General features: G+C 46.3%; 1 protein-coding gene across 1 annotated transcript in view; it reads left to right on the forward strand.

The window, feature by feature from the left end:
* The first annotated feature begins 3,434 nt into the window (after positions 1 to 3,434).
* The window catches only part of LOC118078106 (uncharacterized), a 29,198-nt gene continuing 9,887 nt past the window's right edge, over positions 3,435 to 22,745 (forward strand). The window contains exons 1-8 of the mRNA XM_035101831.1: positions 3,435 to 3,444; positions 4,410 to 4,712; positions 6,590 to 6,922; positions 7,224 to 7,547; positions 8,078 to 8,407; positions 13,177 to 13,313; positions 13,930 to 13,998; positions 21,256 to 21,490. Coding sequence (XP_034957722.1) covers positions 3,435 to 3,444; positions 4,410 to 4,712; positions 6,590 to 6,922; positions 7,224 to 7,547; positions 8,078 to 8,407; positions 13,177 to 13,313; positions 13,930 to 13,998; positions 21,256 to 21,490 — 1,741 coding nt within the window. The remainder of the gene's footprint in view (positions 3,445 to 4,409; positions 4,713 to 6,589; positions 6,923 to 7,223; positions 7,548 to 8,077; positions 8,408 to 13,176; positions 13,314 to 13,929; positions 13,999 to 21,255; positions 21,491 to 22,745) is intronic.

Raw genomic sequence — 22,745 nt, forward strand, 5'->3', positions numbered from 1 at the left:
TGCAGCTTTTGGGGGGGGTTCATATTAGAGGCCTGAAGCAGCAAACACAGCAAAGGAACAGGAGGGTTAGGAAGCAAGCAGCTTTCAGGAGCTGAATTTCTGCTCCCTGCTCAAAAAGTGTTATCTGCAGCAAAAGGATCTCTAAGCTTTGCTGGGCTGCAAGGGCTGAAGCAGGCAGGAGCCCTGGCTTCTCTCTGCAGTGAGCTGCTATTGATGAGTGGGTTGAGCTGGTTAGGACAGGAGGCTTGGCAAAACTCCTAGCAGGGGAAAGTATTGCAATTTTCAGGAAGGGTTTCAGGAGACCCACGGAAAGGCAACTTTCCGGTTTCTGTACCCAGCCACAGGAGGGTAGTGTAATTGAGTGGCTCAGAGAAGGAGGAAGGTGGGGTCTGGTGTACCTGAGAAATGCAGCCCTGGGGAACCTCATGCTCCTGGGAGATGGGAAAGGAGCACAGCAGCTTGAAACAAGCATGGAGTCTCAGCATTAGAAGGAGAGTGGGGTCTAGTGGTTGCAAGCTGGAGTCAACAATAGCTAGGACTCCCAGGTTTCGTTATTAGCTCTGGCTGAGGAAGGGAAAACAGATGTGTAACAAACACCAGAATTTTTCAAATGAAGCTTCCGGGGTTACTAAGTGGGAAGCAGCTGCAGCCAAGATTTGGGAGACTTGTTGCTAGCTTTTGGAAGTGTGGTGGATTTTTAGAGCAAATGGATTTCAGGAAGCTGGAGTGGATTGGAAAGGTAGTCTTAGCCACCATATTCTGTCTAGGGTTCCCTGCGGACCAGGAGGGACAGCCTCACCTTTGCCAGCTCAGTGCAGAAATTATCAGGAATGTGGAAATAAGCATTCTGTATCAAGCTGTTGCCGACGGCTTGGTAGAAAGCAAGAAAAAACAACTATTGACTATTCTAATTCTATCCCCATTTTGGAAGGAAAGTGCAATGTATTGGGGAAGGAGGTAGTGGTGAGAGTTGAGGTTCTATCAGATTGGGTTAGCAGAATGTACTTGCAGGTAACACAGTGGGGCAGACCGGCCGCTTTTTTTCTTGCAGAGCTTCCATGCTTTTAACAGTAGTCTAGCAGGCAGAAAATCAAGTAGTGAAGCTGTCCCCACCGCTCCCTCTCCACTCCTGCACCTGCTGAACTTCTGCCTGTTGGGGATATATTAAAGGCTCAAGGGACTTGGCCAGGGAAAGGAACCATACCAGAATGGTTGGGATAAAGGGTTGCCACCTCATTTTTTTTTAGCAGGGGAAACTATTCCTGGCATTGGAAAAGAGCAAGAGGAAAACCTTACTTTGCTGACTGTGTGTGTGTGTGTGTGTGTGTGTGTGTGTGTGTGTGTGTCAGGCTGCGGTGATTAATACAAAATGCCCCAAATATGTGACAGCAACCATAGGAATTAATACAAAATTGCTTGCGGCTTTAGGTCTCCATCAGGGCAAAATTACTTTGCGTGCAATAATCAGAGGCTGACTCAAGTCTAAATCCCCAACCTTTAGACTTGTCAGTCTGTCCACACATACCTGAGGTTAGGGGGCGGAAGGCTTTTTGTCTTTTTTCAGGCAGACTCGGGGCCTCAGCCTCTTCTTGTTACAAAATTCACCAGAGCAAAGCAGTGGTCCAGCTCAAATGGGGAGGTATCCAGACATTCTCTGGATCTCTACTGGTCATAATAATGCTGACCACCATTGCATAAAATCTCCTGATTTTTTCAGGCTACCATCCTGCTAAAGGCAGAGGAGCTGGACAGACTGTTTTACCCTGGTCAGCTGGCATCCCTAGCCAAGGACTAAGATCAAGGAACATTAGCAGGGCTATATGAGGAGAACCCAAAGGGCAAGTCCCATTTGATGACTTTAAAAAATGCTGAAGTTGTGGCAACTACAGGGTGTGGCATGGCCCCAAAGACTATGGAATTCTATGGCTGGGTTTTATCTATTGTGGATTTGTCTCTTCTTGATTTAATCATTTTACTGAGTTGTTGCATGGTTGGTTTTAATTTTGTCTATTTTATAACATATGCTACTGGGAGAATTTTTATTATTATTATTACTCATAAGATGAATAGTTGAACATCTACTTTATCCAGTAGGAGGAAATTATAAGGTCAATGTTTTGTCATTTGTGGAGAAGGTTGGGTTTGTAAACCACCAGCTGCTGATACCCCGTAGATTAGATAATCTTCCACACTTAGAACTCCAAACAAGTTGCAATTGGCTGTACAAATTGATTTGGCTTCACCTTCATATTATTACTGCCAGCTAATGACGTTCAAATATTCTCTTATCACAGTTTGCTTGCCTTGCCTTTTTTCCCCCTTCTGTTGACTGCTGCTATTTGATTGTCCCCTTACCCAGTTTCAGTCAAATTTGTATGTGAGACGGCACTAAGCAGGACACTTGCAACCTGCAGCTGGTGCTGAACGAAGAGGAAGTGAGAGAACTCGCACAACTAAAAGGAGGCATGGAATTTTGAGATGTGGGCAATGCCAGCAAAAAACACCACCCGAGAGAGTGAGAAACATGCGCTGACTCAAGACATAAGTCTGTCAATATTCAAGGAAGCTATGTCACATTCACACCATACATTTAAAGCACTCTCGCCCCACTGTTTCATGGCTTCCTCTAAAGAATCCTGGGCACTATAGTTTGTTAAGGGTGCTGGGAGCCGTTAGGAGACACACACACACAGAGCTACACTTCCCAGCATTCTTTGGGGGAAGCCATGACTTTTACGGTGATATAAGAGCACTTTAAGTGGATGGTGTGGATGTAACTGTGTTCCTAGGCAAGTGCATTCAGGATTGCAGCTATAGATCTTGATGCAGAATTCAAATATTGATTGCTTCATCCCACTGGTTTCAATTATATGAAAGGGGCTTAAATCTAATGACTTGGTCTCAAATGGGTCGTGCGTCAGCCACCAAAAAAAAGTGGCTGTTACCTTGGTTCAGGAGTAACACCAAGGCAAAAAAGGGGGGGTAGCCCCACAGCTAACGCTTTTCCCACTGTGGCAGGAAATCTGCAAGCTGTTGAAGTTTTTCTCACCAAGCAGAAGTCCAACAGCACCATCTTGGCCTAAGGCTCCACACCTCCTAATGGACAGGGAGACCTTTTGCTCACAGAAGTGGTGAACATATGCCTGAGTGGTAAAACATAGCAGAAGCTCCTTCATTTAAAAACAAGAACCTTGCAGCACTCTTTTAAACTAGTGAACAGGGTGACGGTGGGGAGCTTCATGTTCAGGTGACATATGTGCCCTTCCAAGCCCCTCTGTCTGACTTTTACAACCCTCCTCAGACCTACCCCGTACCATCTCTTGAGTGCTTTTTTGCCTGGTTGGAATATGAATTGTGATCATGGCTTTTGCTTACTTGGATGGGGGAATGGGGAGATGTGTGCATTGGAATCCTCTGACTTTTCTACAGGTAGAATGTACCAAGGTGAGAACTGCATCTATTGCTCTGCTCACCTGTGTTGCTTTTGCCTTTGGCTCTGCCTTTCAATGGCCCGAGGCCCAAGAAGGTTGGTTGCAGCAGAATGTGGCACTCAGGCTACCATGCCTCCTCAACCTTTTCCTGCCAACGTCCAGTTAACTTTAGGCATAGGCCAGGTGCAGGGACAGCGAGGCCAAAACTGCACCCTGCACCCTTTCTCCTGACTGTTTTTCCCAAACCACACACACACATTCCCACATTCCTTCCCCTTGGCCATGAATGGGTGTTGCCTTCTCATGGCTGTAAGATTCGCTCACATCTCTCTCTCTCTCTCTCTCTCTCTCTCTCTCTCTCTCTCTCTCTCTCTCTCTCTCTCTCTCTCAATGTAGAATGCAAAATGCAAATGTCTCCTGCTTGTTTAGATAACTGATAAACTTAAGACCAAAAAGTTGAAATTAATTATTCACTGAATAACAGCGCAATTGCAGCTGAATGACATAAGTCAAGCGTTAGGAAAATTCAGAGAGAAACAGTTTGTCAGTGGGTGTTAAAACAGGGCTGCAAAGAATTCAGAATCCTAAGCTTATTTTAAAAGAACATTTATAGCCCTCTTGGCTGAGAAAATTAGCTTGAAAGTGATACTTCAGCACAACATATATCTCCTTGTCCCTCCCTCTAACAAATAGCAGAGATCAATATTGCAGCATTCTTAAATCAGCCAGGACTGGAACTGGTTGACAACGGGAGAACTCTTGGGCATGCCCAAGTATCTTTCAGGATAATGCACTACCTCAAATGAGACGATGAGATCCTGTAACCCACACTCAGCTGATGGAATCACAGAATAGTAGAATTGGAAGGGACCCCCAAGGGGCATCTATTCCAACCCCCCTGCATTGCAGGATCACAAAAACATCCACATTGGCTGGACAGCGTATACTCAACATGTTTTTCCCTCTCTTTTATTACAGCAAGTGCCACAGCCCCAACGGTCTTCCCATTGCCTCCCTGTAGCCAAGATGACACCGCCGCCTCTCAGGTCACTGTGGGTTGTTTGGTTTCTGGCTACTATCCTGAACCAGTCACAGTGCAATGGAATTCAGGAGCCATCTCCAGCGGCATCCGGACCTTCCCTGCACTATTGGATTCATCCAGTGGCCACTACACCCTCACCAGCCAGCTCACCATCCCAACCAGCACCTGGGAATCGGAGAAGCTCCAATGCAACGTCGCCCATGCAGCTACCAGCTCTGAAATCACCAAGGAGATTGACCGTGAGTCTGGCTGGGCCTTCATTATCTGCTTTCTTTTTAAACCCTCAAATGGACACTCCATATGGTGAAAGAAAGAAAAGCGAAATACTTTGGCGGAGAGAGTTGGGGAATAGGTGCAATATTTTGGGGTGGCACTATGGTCTGGTACCAAGGCACATTTAAGCAGGCAGTGCAAGAAATGGTCTCTGCCCAGCATGGCTTACAACTGAAATGTGGGGGTTGGTGGCTGGAGAGAGAAAGCTTGGAACTGCCCATTCAGTACCAGACGTGGGGTAAGAAAAAAGCAGGTCCAGTAGTCAGGGGCAAGTTGGAGAAACACCCAGAGGCAACTTTTTTGAATACATTTCAAGGTTTGATTGTTGAGTTTACAATGATTCGTGGCTATTTGTTTTAAAATTCTGTTTATTGCTGCTTTAGTCTGGGAACAAAGCTGCAAATATTAGTAGTGTACACACGGTGTTTGCTGCCGCGGGCATTCATGACCCCCACCTTTAATATCTTATGAGTTGTCAAGCTGCGAATTAAGAATGGGGGTGGGGGTGGATATTCCCGAGGCCCAATCACTTGTAATGATGGAAGGAATGGCTAGGATTGATCACCCTGTGCCATCCTTTGTGCTGAAGCAGGCAAGGCAAAGCATGATAGCTACAGGGGAGAGGCAAGCTTTGAGTAGGGATACAGAGTAGGGAAAACAGTGCATTTCTGGGAGAGTGTTCAAAACATTGGGATCATGATATCGAAAGGAGGGAAGAATAGTAATAGGAGAACCAAAAGATGTCAATGGCAGATGAACTAGTGGCCACTCACCCTCCAGTCTTCTAACTAAGCGGATTCCTCCATTTGGGTCCCAAGGCTTACGCTGAGTGGTAGACAAGTGGCGTCCTATCAAATCTGTCCTCCTCTGGATTTTGCAAAGCAGTTCTCCAGCCAAGTAATATGTACAAAAATGCATCTACTAGGGAGAAATGTGCCCCAAAATGGATATATGATATGAATAACATAAAAATCTATCATATTGGGAGCACTGCTTAGCAAAAATGTTTATATTACGTGAAATTGCATACAAAGGTTTATATGTTAGGAGAAATTTGGATTAAAATGCAAATAATAATAATAATAATAATACCCCACCCATCTGGCTGAGTCTCCCCAGCCACTCTGGGCGGCTCCCAATTGAATATTAAAACAATACAGCATTAAATATTAAAAGCTTCCCTAAACAGGGCTGCCTTCAGGTGTCTTTTAAAATTAGGATAGCTGCTTATTTCCTTGACATCTGATGGAAGCTCGTTCCACAGGGCGGGTGCTGCTACCAAGAAGGCCCTCTGTCTGTTTCCCTTTAACCTCACTTCTCGCAATGAGGGAACCGCCAGAAGGCCCTCGGGCTGAACAGTAGGGGTGGAGACGCTCCTTCAGGTATACAGGACCAAGACCGTTTAGGGCTTTAAAGGTCAACACCAACACTTTGAATTGTGCTCAGGAACATACTGGGAGCCAGTGTAGATCTCTCAGGACTGGTGTTATGTGGTCCCGGCGGCCGCTCCCAGTCACCAGTCTAGCTGCCGCATTCTGGATTAGTTGCAGTTTCCGGGACACCTTCAAAGGTCGCCCCACGTAGAGCGCATTGCAGTAATCCAAGCAGGGGACCACTCTGCCGAGACAGTCTGCAGGCAGGTAGGGTCTCAGCCTGCATACCAGATGGAGCTGATAGACAGCTGCCCCGTACACAGAATTAACCTGCGCCTTACATGAGTAAGACCTTGTTTTTAAAACAGTTGCGCAAACTGATGTGGAGAACTGGGAGAATTAGAGAGTAAGAGGAAACCGAAACTGACAATTTCACTCATCCCTACCTCTCATAAATTATACCCTTCCAGGCTCTATTGCACTACCTCCAGTGGCCCCAGAAGTCCGCCTGCTCCATTCCTCCTGCAAACCTAGATCCGGAGATGCCACCATTGAGCTGCTGTGCGTGATCTCTAGCTTTTACCCCAAAACGGTGACGGTGGAATGGCTGGTGGGTGGGGAAGCTGGGCTGCTGGCTTCATTCACTGAGGAGCCCAGGAAGGATGCTCACGGATACACCTTCAGCACCACAAGCACAGTCAACGTCAGCCAAGAAGACTGGCAGGCTGGGAATACCTACTACTGCCAGGTGTTCCATGAAGCAACCCAAACCAAAGTGAAAAGCAAAGCCAAGATATGCGAAGGTAGGAAATGTTGACTGAGCTGGTACTTGGGTTGTCCTCTGTTTTGGTGGGCACGGACTGGAATGCAAGAGGGAGGAGGACAACTGCTTCCAGATTATTGAGCATCTTCTCATGCATGTGATAATAATTTCAAGACAGCCTCCTCCCTAATTCGTGTGTATATATAGCTGCTTTCAATTAAGGCTCATGAATTGACCTTACTGATAGTGTTGTTGTTTTCCATTTCTACTCTGTGCAAGTCCCTAAAACAGCAGGGAAGTGGGGGTTGGTTAGAGAACTAACATGAAGTTTGCGTCTCCAGATAATGCTGAATGCCCCGCCGGCGGCATTAATGTGCACATCATACCCCCAACGCCACAAGACCTGTACGTAAACAACGACCCCAAGCTCACCTGTGTGGCGGAGAATCTGGAAAACGCAGATGGGCTGAAAGTCACCTGGTCACGAGAGGATTCTGGCCCCGTGAGCCCAGAACTACTGGAAGTGAAAGAAGAACTTAATGGAAGGTTCACTGCTACCAGCTCCCTCCCTGTCACAACGTGGCTGCAGGGCGAGAAATTCACCTGCAACGTGGAATATCCAGGCTTGACTGCTCCCATCACTAAGACCATTGCCAAGACAACAGGTAAGGGGGGAAACAGAGTTGGTCTCCCGTCCTGGGGCTGGTGGCCTTTTGTTCCAGCAGGAAAGAGAATACTTAAACACCCAGCAACACTTGGCTCATCGGCAATTTACAGTGCGGACACACTTTGCCATTTCACACAGTCTGGTGGGGGTATTGTGAAGGTTTCCACAATCATTCTACACTTGTCTCTGCTCACGGGTTTTTACAGTGCTTGAAAACACACAAGACCACTTGGCTCATCTGCAATTCACACTGGAGACACACTTTGCTATGGCAAAGGAGGTCTGGAAAACCTTTTCCCTTTGCTCACAGGTTTTTACGGTGCTTGAAAAACCTGCAATGCGGGTTTTTTTCTTATTAGAAGGCAACTCTTGGACCAAGGGGGGAAAGGGTGTGTCCCCCACAGGGGTCAATGACTCTCCCATAACAATTTTCATTCTCAACATTGCATCCACTAATTTGGCTTAACATTAATAATTGTTGCTTCCTCCGTTTCTCTCACACATTTCCCCTCCCCTCCTCTCAAAAAGGCACTAGCACCCCTCCCGGAGTGTTCCTCTACCCCCCTCACCACGAGGAAATCAACGCTCGGCCAGCAATGCTGACCCTCACCTGCCTGGTCACAGGATTCACCCCCAAAGAAGTTTCTATCCAGTGGCTGAAGAATCACAACGCCATGCCTGAATATCACCATGTCAACACCCCGGTCATGAAGGGCAACAAGAACGACTCCTACTTTCTATACAGCCACATGAAAATCCTATTCTCTGACTGGAACAACGGAGTTTCACACACCTGCATGGTTATCCACGAAGCCCTCCCCATGAAGTTCACCCAGAGGACCGTGGAGAAATCCCAGGGTAAAAAATGATGACCATCCCTCCTACGGCATTGCAACCTCAACAGCCTCTCCCATATTTTTCCTCTAGCATTGTTAGATAAGCCCTGTGTAAATAATTTCCATGCGTGCGTGTTTGGCCTATGGCTGAATAAAAAGAGAGCCAGCTCAGATATATCCCATGTTGTGGTCATTTACAGGGGGAATTGATGACTGGGGTGGGGTGGGTGGGTTCTGGAATGCAAGGAGAGAATGGATTAAGGGGGTCTTCGTGATATTGGAAGCAAAATGTATTCACCATTATCAGAGCTATGCCATGGGTAGCGGGGAAGTTGCAAAGGTCTGATGTCAGTATATGTGTAGTTTTATAACAGGCCCTTGCTATGTGCCGGGAGTGAGATGGATTTGGTCCAAAGACACCCAGTGAGCTTCATCTAGTTAAGTGGTGATTTGAATCTGGGTCAAATTCCACCAGGCTCAAGTCCAACATCCTGTCATCTACCCTGGCTTCCATCTACAGATGTCCATACACAGGACGCTGCTCTCCTTTTAATGTCTGGTGCTGAAAACAGCAAAGAGGCTGTTGTAACATTAAAGAGGAATAATTATGTACCCGTCTCTCCCACAAGGATTCTGTTGCAAATCCCCCTCAACCTCATCAACACCACCACCACCTCCATCAGTAGTTTTGCCCCAGCCTCAACTTCCCCACCGGGTCTCAGTTCCTGAATGGAATTGTTGTTCAAACCATCCAGTCACGGCAGAGCTGCTGCTGCGGTGTTCACTTCAGGCCCAGAAACAGTATTATAATTCAAGTGTTCTGTGTATTAGAAGCTGATATATAATATAAAGCAGGAAAAGAGGCTGTAAAGGATAGTATAAACAAGCAAAGATGAAGCGGCAACAGAGCGGGGGGGGGGGGGAGAAGGTAAAGCAGGTCCAAGATGCTAACAAGGCTCAAGTAGCTTATACAGAAGCGACAGATTTAGATACATTGCAGCATGCGTGGGAAAACATACACCCATACATATAAAACAAGGGAGTGGCGATAAAAAGGCTGAGGAAAGGCTGACATGATTGTAGAGAAACAAGAGCTAAATGGATTTTTATACATATACCAAGAGTAATGATCATGATAATTTTAAATCTGAAACATTCATGCAAAATCAAAGCCAAAGCCTTGTCTGCTAATTTTGCCTTCTTGATATGAATAATAATAATAACAATAATAATATAATAAATTTTATTTATACCCCACCCTCCCCAGCCAAGGCCGGGCTCAGGGCGGCTAACATTACATATAAAACAACTGATTAAAATACAACTTAAGAACAAGATTAAATACATTAAAATTAAAATACAGCCTCATACAGAAGGAAAAGGGAAAGGGAATATAGGGGAGGGAATCAGGTTGGCTCCAGGCCAAATGCCAGGTGGAACATTTCTGTCTTACAGGCCCTGCGGAAAGAAAACAGGTCCCGCATATAATATATACAGATAATACATATAATATGGAGAGACCTGCCCATATTAGATCGGTGAGAAATTATTTTGCATTGCCCTTCCCTTTCTCCATCTTCACCAAATCAGGAAATATCTTACAAGTTGTGAGAAGCCTCACCTGCCCTCCTAAAGACTCAGCCTGACGCTCGTCACTCTGACAAGCTCTTCGAGCTCTCCATAAATGTTCTTATAGAAGCAGCTAAGAGAAGCTGAGACAAATGCATAGATCTCATTGCAGTTATTGGCTATGGTCACTATTTGAAATCCTCCTTTTCAGAGGCAATGTGCCTCTGAATGGGTGCTGCTGAAGACAAACTGAGAGTGGAGGGCGAAGGTCTTCATGTGGCAGCGGACCAGCCACTGTTGGACGTGCTTGGACAGGCTCTCCAAGATCCTTCATCAAGGTTGTGCCTGTTCACATGCTCAGAGCAGACCCATTGGGATTAATGAATATTACTAACTTAGCGCCATTAATTAAAACAGGCCTGCTCTGAGTAGGACTAGCATTGAGTACAACTGATGCAAAGTATACTCTCTACCGCAGAGCTAGAACCTCAGGGCGATAGCAGGTACAGAGCTTATCTGGATGGAGGTGGAAGTACAATTGTAGGCAAAGCATCCTGTGGGAAGTTAGCTCAATGGAGAGCAGCAGCAAAGTAGCCATAGGGCCAGAAAATAGTCAGCCATCATCTGGTGCAGCAGACATGCACACTCACCATTGACACATATATCCTCCCTCCCATCAATTCACATTGTCTGGGTTGTTGTGTATTTCAGTGGGAGAGCAGAAGTAACAAAGGGAATGCACAACACCTACATTGCCTGAAAAACAGTGAATAATTTCTGAAGGCCAAACTAAAAGTGATACCATGGGGAGTGGGGCATTCGGGGGCGGGGATGACAACTGTGGTACGCAGGAAGAGGTTTCCTCCTTCAAAAACCCATACCATGGACTCGAAAAAACTCAGGGGCTTGAAAGAAGATAGAGGGATTTTAACAGACTATTGGATAAGATCTGGACTTTATTGATTAGAAAGCAGTGACTATAAGAGGACTAGGCTTTCTGAGTCTGAAGCATGGGAAGTCAAATTTAAATTTGTATAATTTGGCAGGAGATTTGGATTAATTGTTTAATTGATATTTGTATGATTTGTATAATTTGAAAATGGATTAGGTATTTAAATTGGAAAAATCTAATAAAAATGCTTATCAAAAACCCATACCATGGTATCTATAGAAGCTTATGGCAAATTACAGCCACAAGGAATGATTATGTTAAGCAGGACTGCATATAAAATTACCTCCCTTTGGCCCTCAAAGCAGCTATCAACTACTTAAAAACAGAAATGTGTCAAATTCAATTGACACATTTAACCTCGCATTGTGTTTTATCGATGTTGTTTTAAATTGCACAAGCTACCCTGCGGAAAAGACAGGAAATAAATAAATAAATAAATAAATAAATAAATAAATAAATAAATAAATAAATAAAATAATAACAGTATCAGTAATAGTGATAATAAACCTAGTTTGACTCTAAATATGACTGAGATGGGCAAGCAAACTGAGCCAAACCTGGATAGATGGCTTCATAGATCAGATGGATGAGGAGCCATGAAAGATTCACAAAATATTCCGGCCACCTGAATGGATTAGTCATACTTTGTCGGGTGGGGATATGCGAGAGATATGTTAGGGAAGGAGTTTGCATGGTGTGCATGGCAGGGCCCAAAGTTGCAGAGTGAGGATATGTTCTCCCAAGAGGCAGAGATCCCCTCATAACTATGCAATCAAAAAATAATGATGATGATGATGAGCTGACTCAAAGTTTCACATTTTGGATGATGATCTTGAAAATCAATGATGGAAGAAAATCAACAGTCCAAACACACAAAGAGCCCAGACATTCCTGCTTTTGGAAACTACAAATGCCAAGGTCACCACTCAATTGCTCCTGCTCTAGTTATGCTGCAAGACCCCCATTTTTTCTCTCGGCTTGTGTAAGAATTCCCCCACACTGGAAGGATGGAGACTTAAGCAGGCAAGAGTTCAATAGAATACGTGGAAGAGATCACTGCCAACAAGCAAAGCACAGCAATGAGTGTACAGTGGAACCTTGGTTCTCGAACGGCTTAGTTGACGAACAAATCGGCTCCCAAACACCGAAAACCCGGAAGTAATTGTTCCAGTTTTCTAACATTTTTCGGAAGCCAAACGTCTGGTGCGGTTGTTGGCTATTGTTTCCGGGGCGCCTGCACCAATCAGAAGCCGCGTCTTGGTTTTCAAATGTTTCGGTGGTCAAACGGACTTCCGGAACGGATTACGTTCGAGAACCAAGGTACCACTGTAGAGACAAACACGAGCCCTTGTGCAAAGAAAAATGCAAATTTATATGCACATTCATAAAAATGGCTAGAGCCAACCTCAGACCGAACAAATATTTGACATACTGGCACTTCTTGACAGCTTTTAAAGATGGTGGATCTAAAATTGTGGTACTGGCAACTTAAGTGGAACCCAGTCTCCAGTTAAGTTAACTCAGTATTAGATAACGGTGTTTGGGTCCAGTGGCACAAAGAAAGAGAGTAACAGACAACATTCCAGAATGCCCTACCTCTCTCATCAGAATTAGAAGAGATCCCATATTTAAGGGGGAGCAGACATTAGTCCAGTTATGCTGCCAGGATGTGGCCTCAGCCCTCTACATATGAAATGAAATCACATACCAACTTCCTACCCACACCTACTCCCTGGTTACTCCTTGCTTCAATGTTAGCAGGTGGTCTGCTTAGCGTACTGGTTAGCGTTCATTTTGGTGCTTAGAACTCCAGATTCAAATCCCTCTTCAACCATGAAGCTCACTGCATGGCCTTTCTAGACCACATTGCACAACAAGTTCATCAGAAACAAGCTGATAAGAATTGGATGAACTGGTACTTTAGGCAGAATTCTATTTATATCACTAAGGGCAGGACAAATGGTAGCAGATAGAATCCACTGAGCAATGTGAATTTTTAAATGGCAACCCATAGCCTGGATTTAAGTAAGGAATTGTCATAGTGGAATTGCACCGTGACAGAATTCCCACCATGTGGGTTTCCTACACCCCTACCTGCAATTGCAATTACTACAATGACAGTCAAATTTAGGAACAAATGCCTTCAGATTCTTGCAGCATGGGTTGATGACAAAGTGTAGAAATATGAGTGGTGGGTGAAGGAACGGCTGAAGTTATGGGATATATTTTATGTTGAACACTGGAAATGACGTCTCTTTCTCCCCTCACAGAGACGACTGTGTCAGCAGATGTTGATTATAGTGATGAGAAAAAGGAGGAACTGGACCACTTGTGGGTCACCATCTTTGTTTTCTTCATCCTCTTCATCCTCAGTGTTTGCTATAGTGCCGCCGTGACACTGTTCAAAGTGAGTAGAGGAGAAGGGATACTACATATCTACACTTGCATCTTACATAAACACTGCAGAGATGGGGAGGGAGGCAAAAGGATAAGGCTGAAATATTTGTACTGTTTATTGTAAATTAGTGAATGGTTCTGTGGAGGACTTTACACTGTGTCAAACAGTCCATTAAAATCAGAAGAATGGGTGAAGAAAAAGATGTGACTTGTTGGTTGGCAAGACAAGTTGAGGAATAGGAGGATGGGGAAAAGGTGACAAGGAAAGATTTTATTATAACATTGCCAAAAGGACGTACTTCTTCATAGTTAAACAATGGAATTTGCTCCCACAAGAGGCAATGTTGGCCATTCAACTTGTAAAGCTTTAAAAGAGGGTTAGACAAATTAGTGGATAAGGTTAAGACTGACTAATACCCGCAAGGACACTGTTTTACTTCCATTGTTGAAGGCAGCATGCCTTCTGAACAACTTGTGAGTATAGCACCTTCAAGTCCTGCTTTGAGGCTTCCAACGGGGGCATCTGATTGGTCACTAATAACAAATAGAACTTGCATATTTTTATTTTTCCATACTCATGTCTGTTCTACGTCTTTCTTTATCCCCACCCTCACTCCTTCCCACAGGTAAAATGGCTCTTCTCTATGATGCTGAAGCTGAAGCAGCAGCAGCCACCAGGCCCTGACTATAAGAATGTGATCCAACGAGCGGCCTAGAAGCATTTTCCTGGGAGCTTGCCCTATACCTTGGGAGGTGCAAAGAAGAAGTCGCTGGCTGGGGACAGGACTCCATCTCCAGTATAAACACCTTAAGTTTCTCTCTAACAGCCCAAGTTCTTCCCTGGTCTATATGAAGCCCTGTCCACTCAGGGACGTGTCATGTGAGAGAGGCAATTTTGCGAAAACCTAGAGCACGGCATTCCTATTATGCCATATGCTGAGACTGCGCTCCCTAGATACCTGATTTCCACAGTCAAGGAGAGCAACCAGTTCTCCCGCCCAGCCTGCGATTGCAAAGCATGGAGGCAGACACACAGGCCTTGAGAAAGGTGCTTTGGCATGTCGGCTTAGAAGTAAGCCCTACTGAATTCAATGGGGTGAATTTCTCAGTGTGCATAGGACTTCAGCCTTAGTGTCTTGAGCTATCGCTGAGTACCCTCAGTCCTTACTTCTACTGCAACCTCCCCATTTCAGAGCTTCAGGCCTCCTCTCCACCCCATGTGGAATCCTATGCTGTGCTCCTCCAATGTCCCCTCTTCACTAGCAGGCTTCCAGCCTCACGAAGCCATGAGCATCTCTGACCTATTCTAGTCAGATCCACTTATGTACAGTAAATAAACATTCTATAACTCTTTCCATATACTTAAACAAACCCATTTTATGACCTACCTACCACTACTGTGTTCTTCATCAGACCTGCGACTAGCACTGAAGACATTTCTGCTTATTTTCATATATTGCATGTTTTGTGGTCATAACTATGTTTACTAGACAATAATAAAAACACAAATAAAGAAAATCATCTTCTGAAGGTTTTTGTTTGTTTTTGTTCCTCCTTCTTCACATACTTCCAGGAAGGAATTTCATCCTCTGTTGTCCTTCATTCCCATAAAATCAGTGGCGGAGGAACCTGAAGACCACCAGGTGTCGTTGGACTCCAGCTCCCAGCAGCAACAGCCACGATAACAAATGGTCAAGGGTGATGGGTTTTGTAGTCCATCAACCTCTGGAGGGCCACAGTTTCCTCTGTCAGTTTGCATTTCTCAGTGCAGAAAGTATTGATCTGATGTGCAGAGCTCTTTCCTATTCTAATTAATTCAAGAGGGTTCTGGAAGATTCTCTGTGTGAAAGAAGCAAGCAGAAGGTTCATGTTGTTTGGGTTATACCTTCAGAGAAGCCGAGTACAGCTGGCTTAAACTGGTTTTCTTATCTCTTTCTGTCAAGGTCATGCTGACTATAAAAATAGACTAGAAGGAGCCTAGGTTTCACTTTCTCTTTCTATCTCTTTTCCTTCTGGTATGGTGTTCTGTACATGTGTTTAGTGTTAAGGCTTAGACTTATTATAAGTTATTGTAAGTTTAAGTTAAGTCTGCTGCAACTGGATTTCTTATGGACGGTGCCAATCCTGAATGCATAGTGGTACATTAATTCGTTCTGGAGGTCCATTCTTAACCTGAAACTGTTCTTAACCTGAGGTACCACTTTAGCTAATGGGCCCTCCTGCTGCCGCCACGCTGCCGCCACACAATTTCTGTTCTCATCCTGAAGCAAAGTTCTTAAGCTGAGGTACTATTTCTGGGTTAGCAGAGTCTGTTAGCGGAGTCTATAACCTGATGGGTCTGTAACCCGAGGTAACTGTATTGGATTTGTGACCATTATGCTCATTTGCCTTCAGTAGCAGTAAAGCTCTGCTGGATGAAATATTCATCGCCTGTGGTCTGTTTTTTTGGGAATCCTGCAACATGTTTAAGGTTTTACTCTGCTAACTATACGTCGGAGTTCTGCTCTGGATCATATTGAGTAGAATTTCAATGACATCCTCACCCTTTACTTACATCTTGGATTGCCTGGACTCTTTACGCAGAGCCACTTCTATCTGTTCCTTCAAAGGCTTTATCAAAGCTCACCTTTTCCCTAAACCCCTTTGGCCCTTCAGGCTCATCCATGTCTCAGAGGAAGCCGGATACTAGAGGAGAGAAAGATGTTTTTAAAAGCCTTCACTGCTCTTCTTTTGTAAATTTATGCCACTTTTACTACTGGGACAAAGCCTTGAAAAGGCTCCTGTTGTGATGCCAAAAGAAAACCCACCCACAATTTGTTTCACCTGATGGGACATTTCCAATACACATGCAACCTTTCTACTTAAAAGGCTTGTTGAAGAAGGAAGTCCTTGGGTGCCCTAGGTAATGGAAAGAAACTCCAAAGGGTAGGTAAAGGTAAAGGGGCCCCTGACCATCAGGTCCAGTCGTGTCCGACTCTGGGGTTGCGGCGCTCATTTCGCTCTATAGGCCAAGGGAGCCGGCGTTTGTCCGCAGACAGCTTCCGGGTCATGTGGCCAGCATGACAAAGCTGCTTCTGGCGAACCAGAGCAGCACACGGAAACGCCGTTTACCTTCCCACTGGAGCAGTTCCTATTTATCTACTTGCACTTTGATGTGCTTTCGAACTGCTAGGTGGGCAGGAGCTGGGACCGAGCAACGGGAGCTCACCCCGTTGCAGGGATTCGAACCACCGACCTTCTGATCAGCAAGCCCTAGGCTCTGTGGTTTAACCCACAGCGCCACCTGGGTCCCTATACAAGTATTTACATGTATATAAATTTTGGGCACTGGTCCCATCACCTCCTGGCAAATGGAAGGGGAAGAAATGGAGGCAGTGAGAGATTTTACTTTCTTGGGTTCCATGATCACTGCAGATGGTGACAACCGTCACAAAATTAAAAGACGCCTGCTTCTTGGAAGAAAAGCAATGACAAACCTAGACAGCATCTTAAAAAGCAGAGGCATCACCTTTCCTACAAAGGTCCGTATAGTTAAAGCTATGGTTTTGCCAGTAATGATGTATGGAAGTGAGAGCTGGACCATAAAGAAGGCTGATCGCCGAAGAATTGATGCTTTTGAATTATGGTGCTGGAGGAGACTCTTGAGAGTCCCATGGACTGCGAGAAGATCAAACCTATCCATTCTGAAGGAAATCAGCCCTCAGTGCTCACTGGAAGGACAGATCGTGAAGCTGAGGCTCCAATACTTTGGCCACCTCATGGGAAACATTAAGCCAAACCATGGCCTAGCTCGTTGCAGCATAGAGAGAAAGGTGGTTAAGTTTAATGAACTGATAATTAGTACAGTATATCCTTAATTAATTAAGAATTAGGTAAGGAAGTGAAAACTAACAGTTGGAGTTTTTCCTTGGCAAGGTTAACTGCAACAATTTTAGCTATTTCACAGCCATATGTATCTCAGGAAAGTAATGCCTGGATTTTGAAAACAAGTCAACAAGTCAACATAAACAACCGGGGGTGGGTAGGGGAAGTTGTGTGCGGATGAATGTTTCATATGACCAGTTTTGGATCCCAATTATAGCCCCTAGGCCTCACTCAACCATGCTAAAAAAAATTATTTCAGAACATCAGCTACAATGATGTCATAACTGTAATTTCCTTTTTTGGCTTCTTTTCTGATAGCATGATTAGGGGGAAAATCTCTGAAGCCCCCATTAGAACAGAAATGACATCCAAAGGGAAACAGATGGCAGGTCAGTGGCAAAAGACCACTTGCTTCAATCAACTCCAGACTTTGGTTGGGTGAGTAAGAAAAGGTTTGATTATGTGTATTTTGGAACTTGCTCCGCACAGAAGTACAGCCAGCATCTTTACACTTAAAGTACTTTGTTTTGAGGGACCCAACTCTACAATTCTATTATTCTATGACCCACCTTTTTGTGGGATTTATATTGTTCCATTTTGCTTGAAGCAGTCTTGCCTGTTTTATCATTGTAATGGTTTTATCTGTTTTATAAGGGCGTATCTTTTTGTTTTCACCCGCATTGGGACCTTAAGCTGAAGAGCAGGTAAGTAACATTATAAAACTCAATAACTAACACTTTGGGGCTCTGGAAAGATCGAAACATAGATAAGCCAGAGGAAGGGACTTTCCGAAATCAATCCCTGTCTCCAGGCATAGTGTGACTGAAACGTGGACTAATATTTCTCAGTGGGCTTCCAACCTCAGATTAAATGTAAGGTATAAATGTTATAAGTAAATATTTGTGTTTTGGGTGTGTTGTATTGATATTCAGGCCTCCCAGCTGAGATTGAACTGTAAGGCTTGCTTGCCTCCACCCTGGGCATCTCCAAATCAGGCACCAGCTTAATGTCAGTGAGTTGGAACAGGCTGAAATGGTAGCCTAGATCCATCCCATCAGCTTCCCTGGAGATAAGCAATGAGTGTCTGGTTTACTTACCAGAAACTTGGCATGTCAATGCTTCAGTGAAAGCAGATGCACGTGAACCTGATCCAAGTACTCCCTGCCACTAAGCTGAGCAAGAGGCCTTCTGAGATGGTGTTATTTGCCATCTTGCCCTACCCTAAGTGCTTCCCTCCTTTCCATTACACATTTATCCTTATGGAAGCTCTTGTTTGGTGGAAAGAGCTTCACCGGAAAGCCTGGACCAAGCCTGATTCATAGAATCATAGAACTGTAGAGTTGGAAGGGACCCTGAGGATCATCTAGGAATATGCAGCTGTCCCATAGGAGGATCAAACCTGCGACCTTGGTGTTATCAGCACCCTGCTCTAACCAACCAAGCTATCCCAGTCAAGAGATCTCCGATTCCCTGGCAAAACACCAGCTTGCATAAACAAAGTTAGTGTGGAGTAGGCAAGTCTCAATGAACCTGGGGCAGAAAAAGTGGGCTACTTTAAAAACTTATCGCAGACTTATCTTCCCACTTGGGAGGTTTTTCACTTCCTGGGTGAGCATAACGTTCCATGTAGCCAAGGTAGCAACCTCTCCAGAAGGCTGATAATTATAAAGAAAATTCTTCCCCTCCTAGCTGAGCGGGAGGCATGTAAGAATCTGTTGATGAGCAAATGGACCCTGGAAGTCTTCTTCGAGTTGGGTGTTCAGGTGCACTGTTGCCCCACCCCACACCCCACCCCATCCTCTCAGCTCAGCACCAGTTTTCAAGGGAGCAGGGAGCACGGAAGATATTTTAAAGTCAGCCCCAAACGTAACGTTCTGCTAGGAGATCACTGAGCTCCCCCGATATGTGTTAGGTTTCCAAGAAGCTGTCAGAGAGGAAGGGGTTTGCCTGACCTCCTAGATGAGCACAGCAGGCTTCACTGAGCCTGGACAAGGGCTACACAATAAGCCGCCCTAAATCTGAGGCTTCGTTGGGATTTTCTTCAATACCTTTCAGCTTCGAGAAACCTGACCTGGGGCAGGTTAGGTGCCCGAGCTCAGCTGGGACATCCCTGCCCTCCCAGGTGAGCAGCTGGCTTCACAAAGCTGTCAGCAAGCCAGGGGGATACCAGAAAGTATTTTGCAAGCATGATGCTCAGCCGAAAGATGTCTGACCTCCCAGGAGAGTCCCAGGCTTCAATGAAGTGGAAAGGGAGTGAGGAGGCTATCTGAAAGCTTGCCTGGAGCCTGATACTCAGCTGTGAGAATCCTGGCCACCCACCTTTGCAGTATGCTTCAAGGTGGCTTCCTGGAGGGTAAACCGGGAGGAATATGATTTTAAACTGAAAGATTCATGTGGCTCAGCTATAGGCTTCAGGGAATCTGGCTTGGAGAAAAAGGCTCTCTACCTTAGCCAGCCTGGTGCTCAGCTGGGCAATTGCTTGCTCCCCAACAGGAGTATCTGGCTTTGGGGGAGTCACCAGGGAGCAGTGTTTCCCAAGCAGCTCTGGGCTAACTCCAAAACAGCAAGCACAAACAAGGAGCAAGAGGGTTGAAGAATGAGGGCTCTGAGGAGCCGAGGCTCCTGGGTCCTGCTCTCTGCTCCAAAAGTCGGGGGGGCCTTTGGAGCAGAAAGACCCCTTCCCAAGCATTGTCAGAGCTGAGGCAGGCAGGACCCCTGGATTCTGGCTGGAGTGAACTGAGGAGTGGGCCAGAGCAACTTAGGGCACTTCTGAAAGCCTAAACTCTCCATAGCTGACTTATTCCCACTCTCAGGAAAACAGGGAAAACAATCTTGTTTTAGCTTGGGAAGAGTAGTGTTGACAAGTGGTTTACAGCAACAGCCAGACTGGGAGCTGGTCGCCCTTTCTAGTTCTTAAATGGAAATCTCACGTGGTGCATTTAAGAAGGAGTAGCATTGGCTGCTGTCCCCATGGAGGGGTGTAGAGCCACAAATTTAAAGCCCCAGCTTTAGAAAGGAAAGGTAAGCTGGAGCAAGTGAGAGCAAGTGAGAGGGCTCCTGAGTTCTGTCCTGAGCTCTGGGAGAGGGAGAGAATGACTGTGTTTTGCCCCCCAAATGCTCAAGTCCCATCCCTAGCTGAGTGAGGAAGGGGACATTTCCAGAAGGTTTGTCTGTAGCTCGTCAGAGGCAGCATGGCTCTGAATGCCAGTTTGCTGGGCAATCACAAGTGGGGAGAGCACTGTTTGTGGGGTTGCCATGAGCATCTGTGAGAATGGGATGATGCACTAGATTGACCATTGGCCCAATCCAGGAGAATGCTTCCTATGTTGTGTTTGAAGGTCCCTAGAAAGCCATAGCAGTGGGGTGTTGAGACCCAGCAGCTGTGGGTTGTATGTCAGAAGGAAAGTTAGCTATGGCATTCTAGAATAAAAGGAAGCCCAAGCTTTGTAAGGCGCGTGTTTTGTGTGTGCAGGGAATTGGGACTCCACCTAAGCTTTTATGTGAACATAGGAAGCTGACTTATACTAAGTCAGGTAATTGGTCCACCTAGTCCAGGGCTATGTAAACTGACTGGCCGTGGTTCTCCATGGTTTCTTTCCTGGTTGTAAGCAGAGATTCCCTGAACCAACTAGGTTGCAATGGGTTACAAAGCACCAGCATTGCCTAATGGTTTAGACCAGGCATCCCCAAACTTCGGCCCTCCAGATGTTTTGGACTACAATTCCCATCTTCCCCGACCACTGGTCCTGTTAGCTAGGGATCATGGGAATTGTAGGCCAAAACATCTGGAGGGCCGCAGTTTGGGGATGCCTGGTTTAGACTGAGCAAGACAGCTTATTGGGAGCCAAGTTTTTGGCAGCTCTGTTTAGGCAGATGGCTCAGATGTTCAGAGCACATCTTAGTAGGAAGGGGGGATTTAATGGCTTGGAGTGCTCCTAAGGACTCAACCAACCATTGCACAGAAAGTGGGGGTGCTTCAGGGGCATCTTAAGGTTATCTGGCGCCCTCTCCCTTGGGCCCCTCTGCAGCCCACCTTACTCCCCCCCCCACGCTGCCATGGCGCGCCTTCTGCTTCTTGCCCACCGCAGGCAGGAGCGATGCTGGCAATGCCGGACTTGCGCTCCACCAGCCGGGGCCAGGCATGGTGGGCTGCCGGAGGGGACGGCCCGATGGGCAGGGACGCTGCCAGCTGTGCTCCGCCTCCACCTCCGCCTGCTCGGCAGAAGTGGCTGCGCAGCCGTCCAGGGAGCCCTGGCTGCCGCACCAATGGGAAGCTCGCGGACGGCTTCCCCACAACGGCGCCCGCAGCCCAAGAAGAGGCGGGCGAGGGCGACGCTGCCAGCGGGGCTTGAGGCGGCTCTTCCAGCAGGGAGGAGGCTCCGGGCATGGCACAGCCTGGCAGAGGCGCCCTCTAGGACTTGCCACCGTGGCGCCTTGCACCAGTAGCCTCTATGACTAAGACGCCCCTGGGGTGCTTTAGCTTAGAGAGGAGTCCCTTCCACTCCTCAAACACACATCTTCAAGGGGAATGGAGTACAAATGTTGCTTTCTATCTGCAACATTCGCAGGGAAGGTTAGCCAACAGAGCAGGTTTGCCTTGGGAATAGGCCACTAGGCTGATCTGCACACAAGAAGCCTCCAGCTTGCATGAGGGGCATGGGGTAAAGATGGAAGGTGAGAGCAGAGAGTTCTCATAAGAAGCGTACCTGAGGTCTAAAAGATGGCTGAGAGCTGGAGGGGTGAGGAAGGGAGTGCAAGTCAGGACCCCAGGGTCCTAGTGCAAACTGGTGGAGAAGAGATAAAGTGGAGGACAGCAGATGAGCTGGCTGGGCAAAGACAAGCCAGACTCTCTGGCCTCTGCTCCAATGAGTTATTGCCAAGTGAGCTGGGAACCAGGATTTCTGGGTTCTAGGGCCAGCTCTGAAAGCCACACTGAGAAGCCAGAGTCTGAAAATGGAGCTGAGAGGGATGTGGGTTGATGAGACTCCTCAGTGAGAAGCAGTGTGGTGTAGTGGTTAGGGTGTCTTGCTAGAACCTGGGTGACCAGGGTTCAAATCTCCACTCAGCCATGAAGACCTTGGGCCAGTCACTCACTCTCAGCCTAACCTATTTCACAGGGTTGTTGAGAGGGTAAAATGGGGATCAGAACTATGTACGCCACTGTGAGCTTGCTGGAAGAAAGGTGGGGTAGAAATGCAATCAATCAATCCTCAAGTGGCCAGGTGCAAAACAGGCAGGGCTCTTGCGCTGTTTATGATTGCCTAGGAAAGGGGATTTTAGCGGGGGGGGGGGGGGTTTCATTGGCAAGGAAACTTGCCGGTTGCTGCCAGGGAGTGAGGATCTGGCTGGCAGGAGAGCAAGGGACTGGTGGGGATTAGGGCTGCTGCCTGCTTTTCTGACACTACTTCTGTACCTGTAACAGTAGTCTGAGAGGCACAGAAATTCTGCAATGAAAGTGTATCCAGGCATCAAATTTTTCTCCTGCTAAATTGTGCTTTGTGTGTGTCAGGCATTGGAGACCAAAAAATAATAATGTGCCAACCCCAGGGAGAAAGGCAACGTGGTTTTCAACTGTGGG

The sequence above is a fragment of the Zootoca vivipara genome, chromosome 13 (assembly GCF_963506605.1).
Source record: "Zootoca vivipara chromosome 13, rZooViv1.1, whole genome shotgun sequence".
Classification (NCBI taxonomy): Eukaryota; Metazoa; Chordata; class Lepidosauria; order Squamata; family Lacertidae; genus Zootoca; species Zootoca vivipara.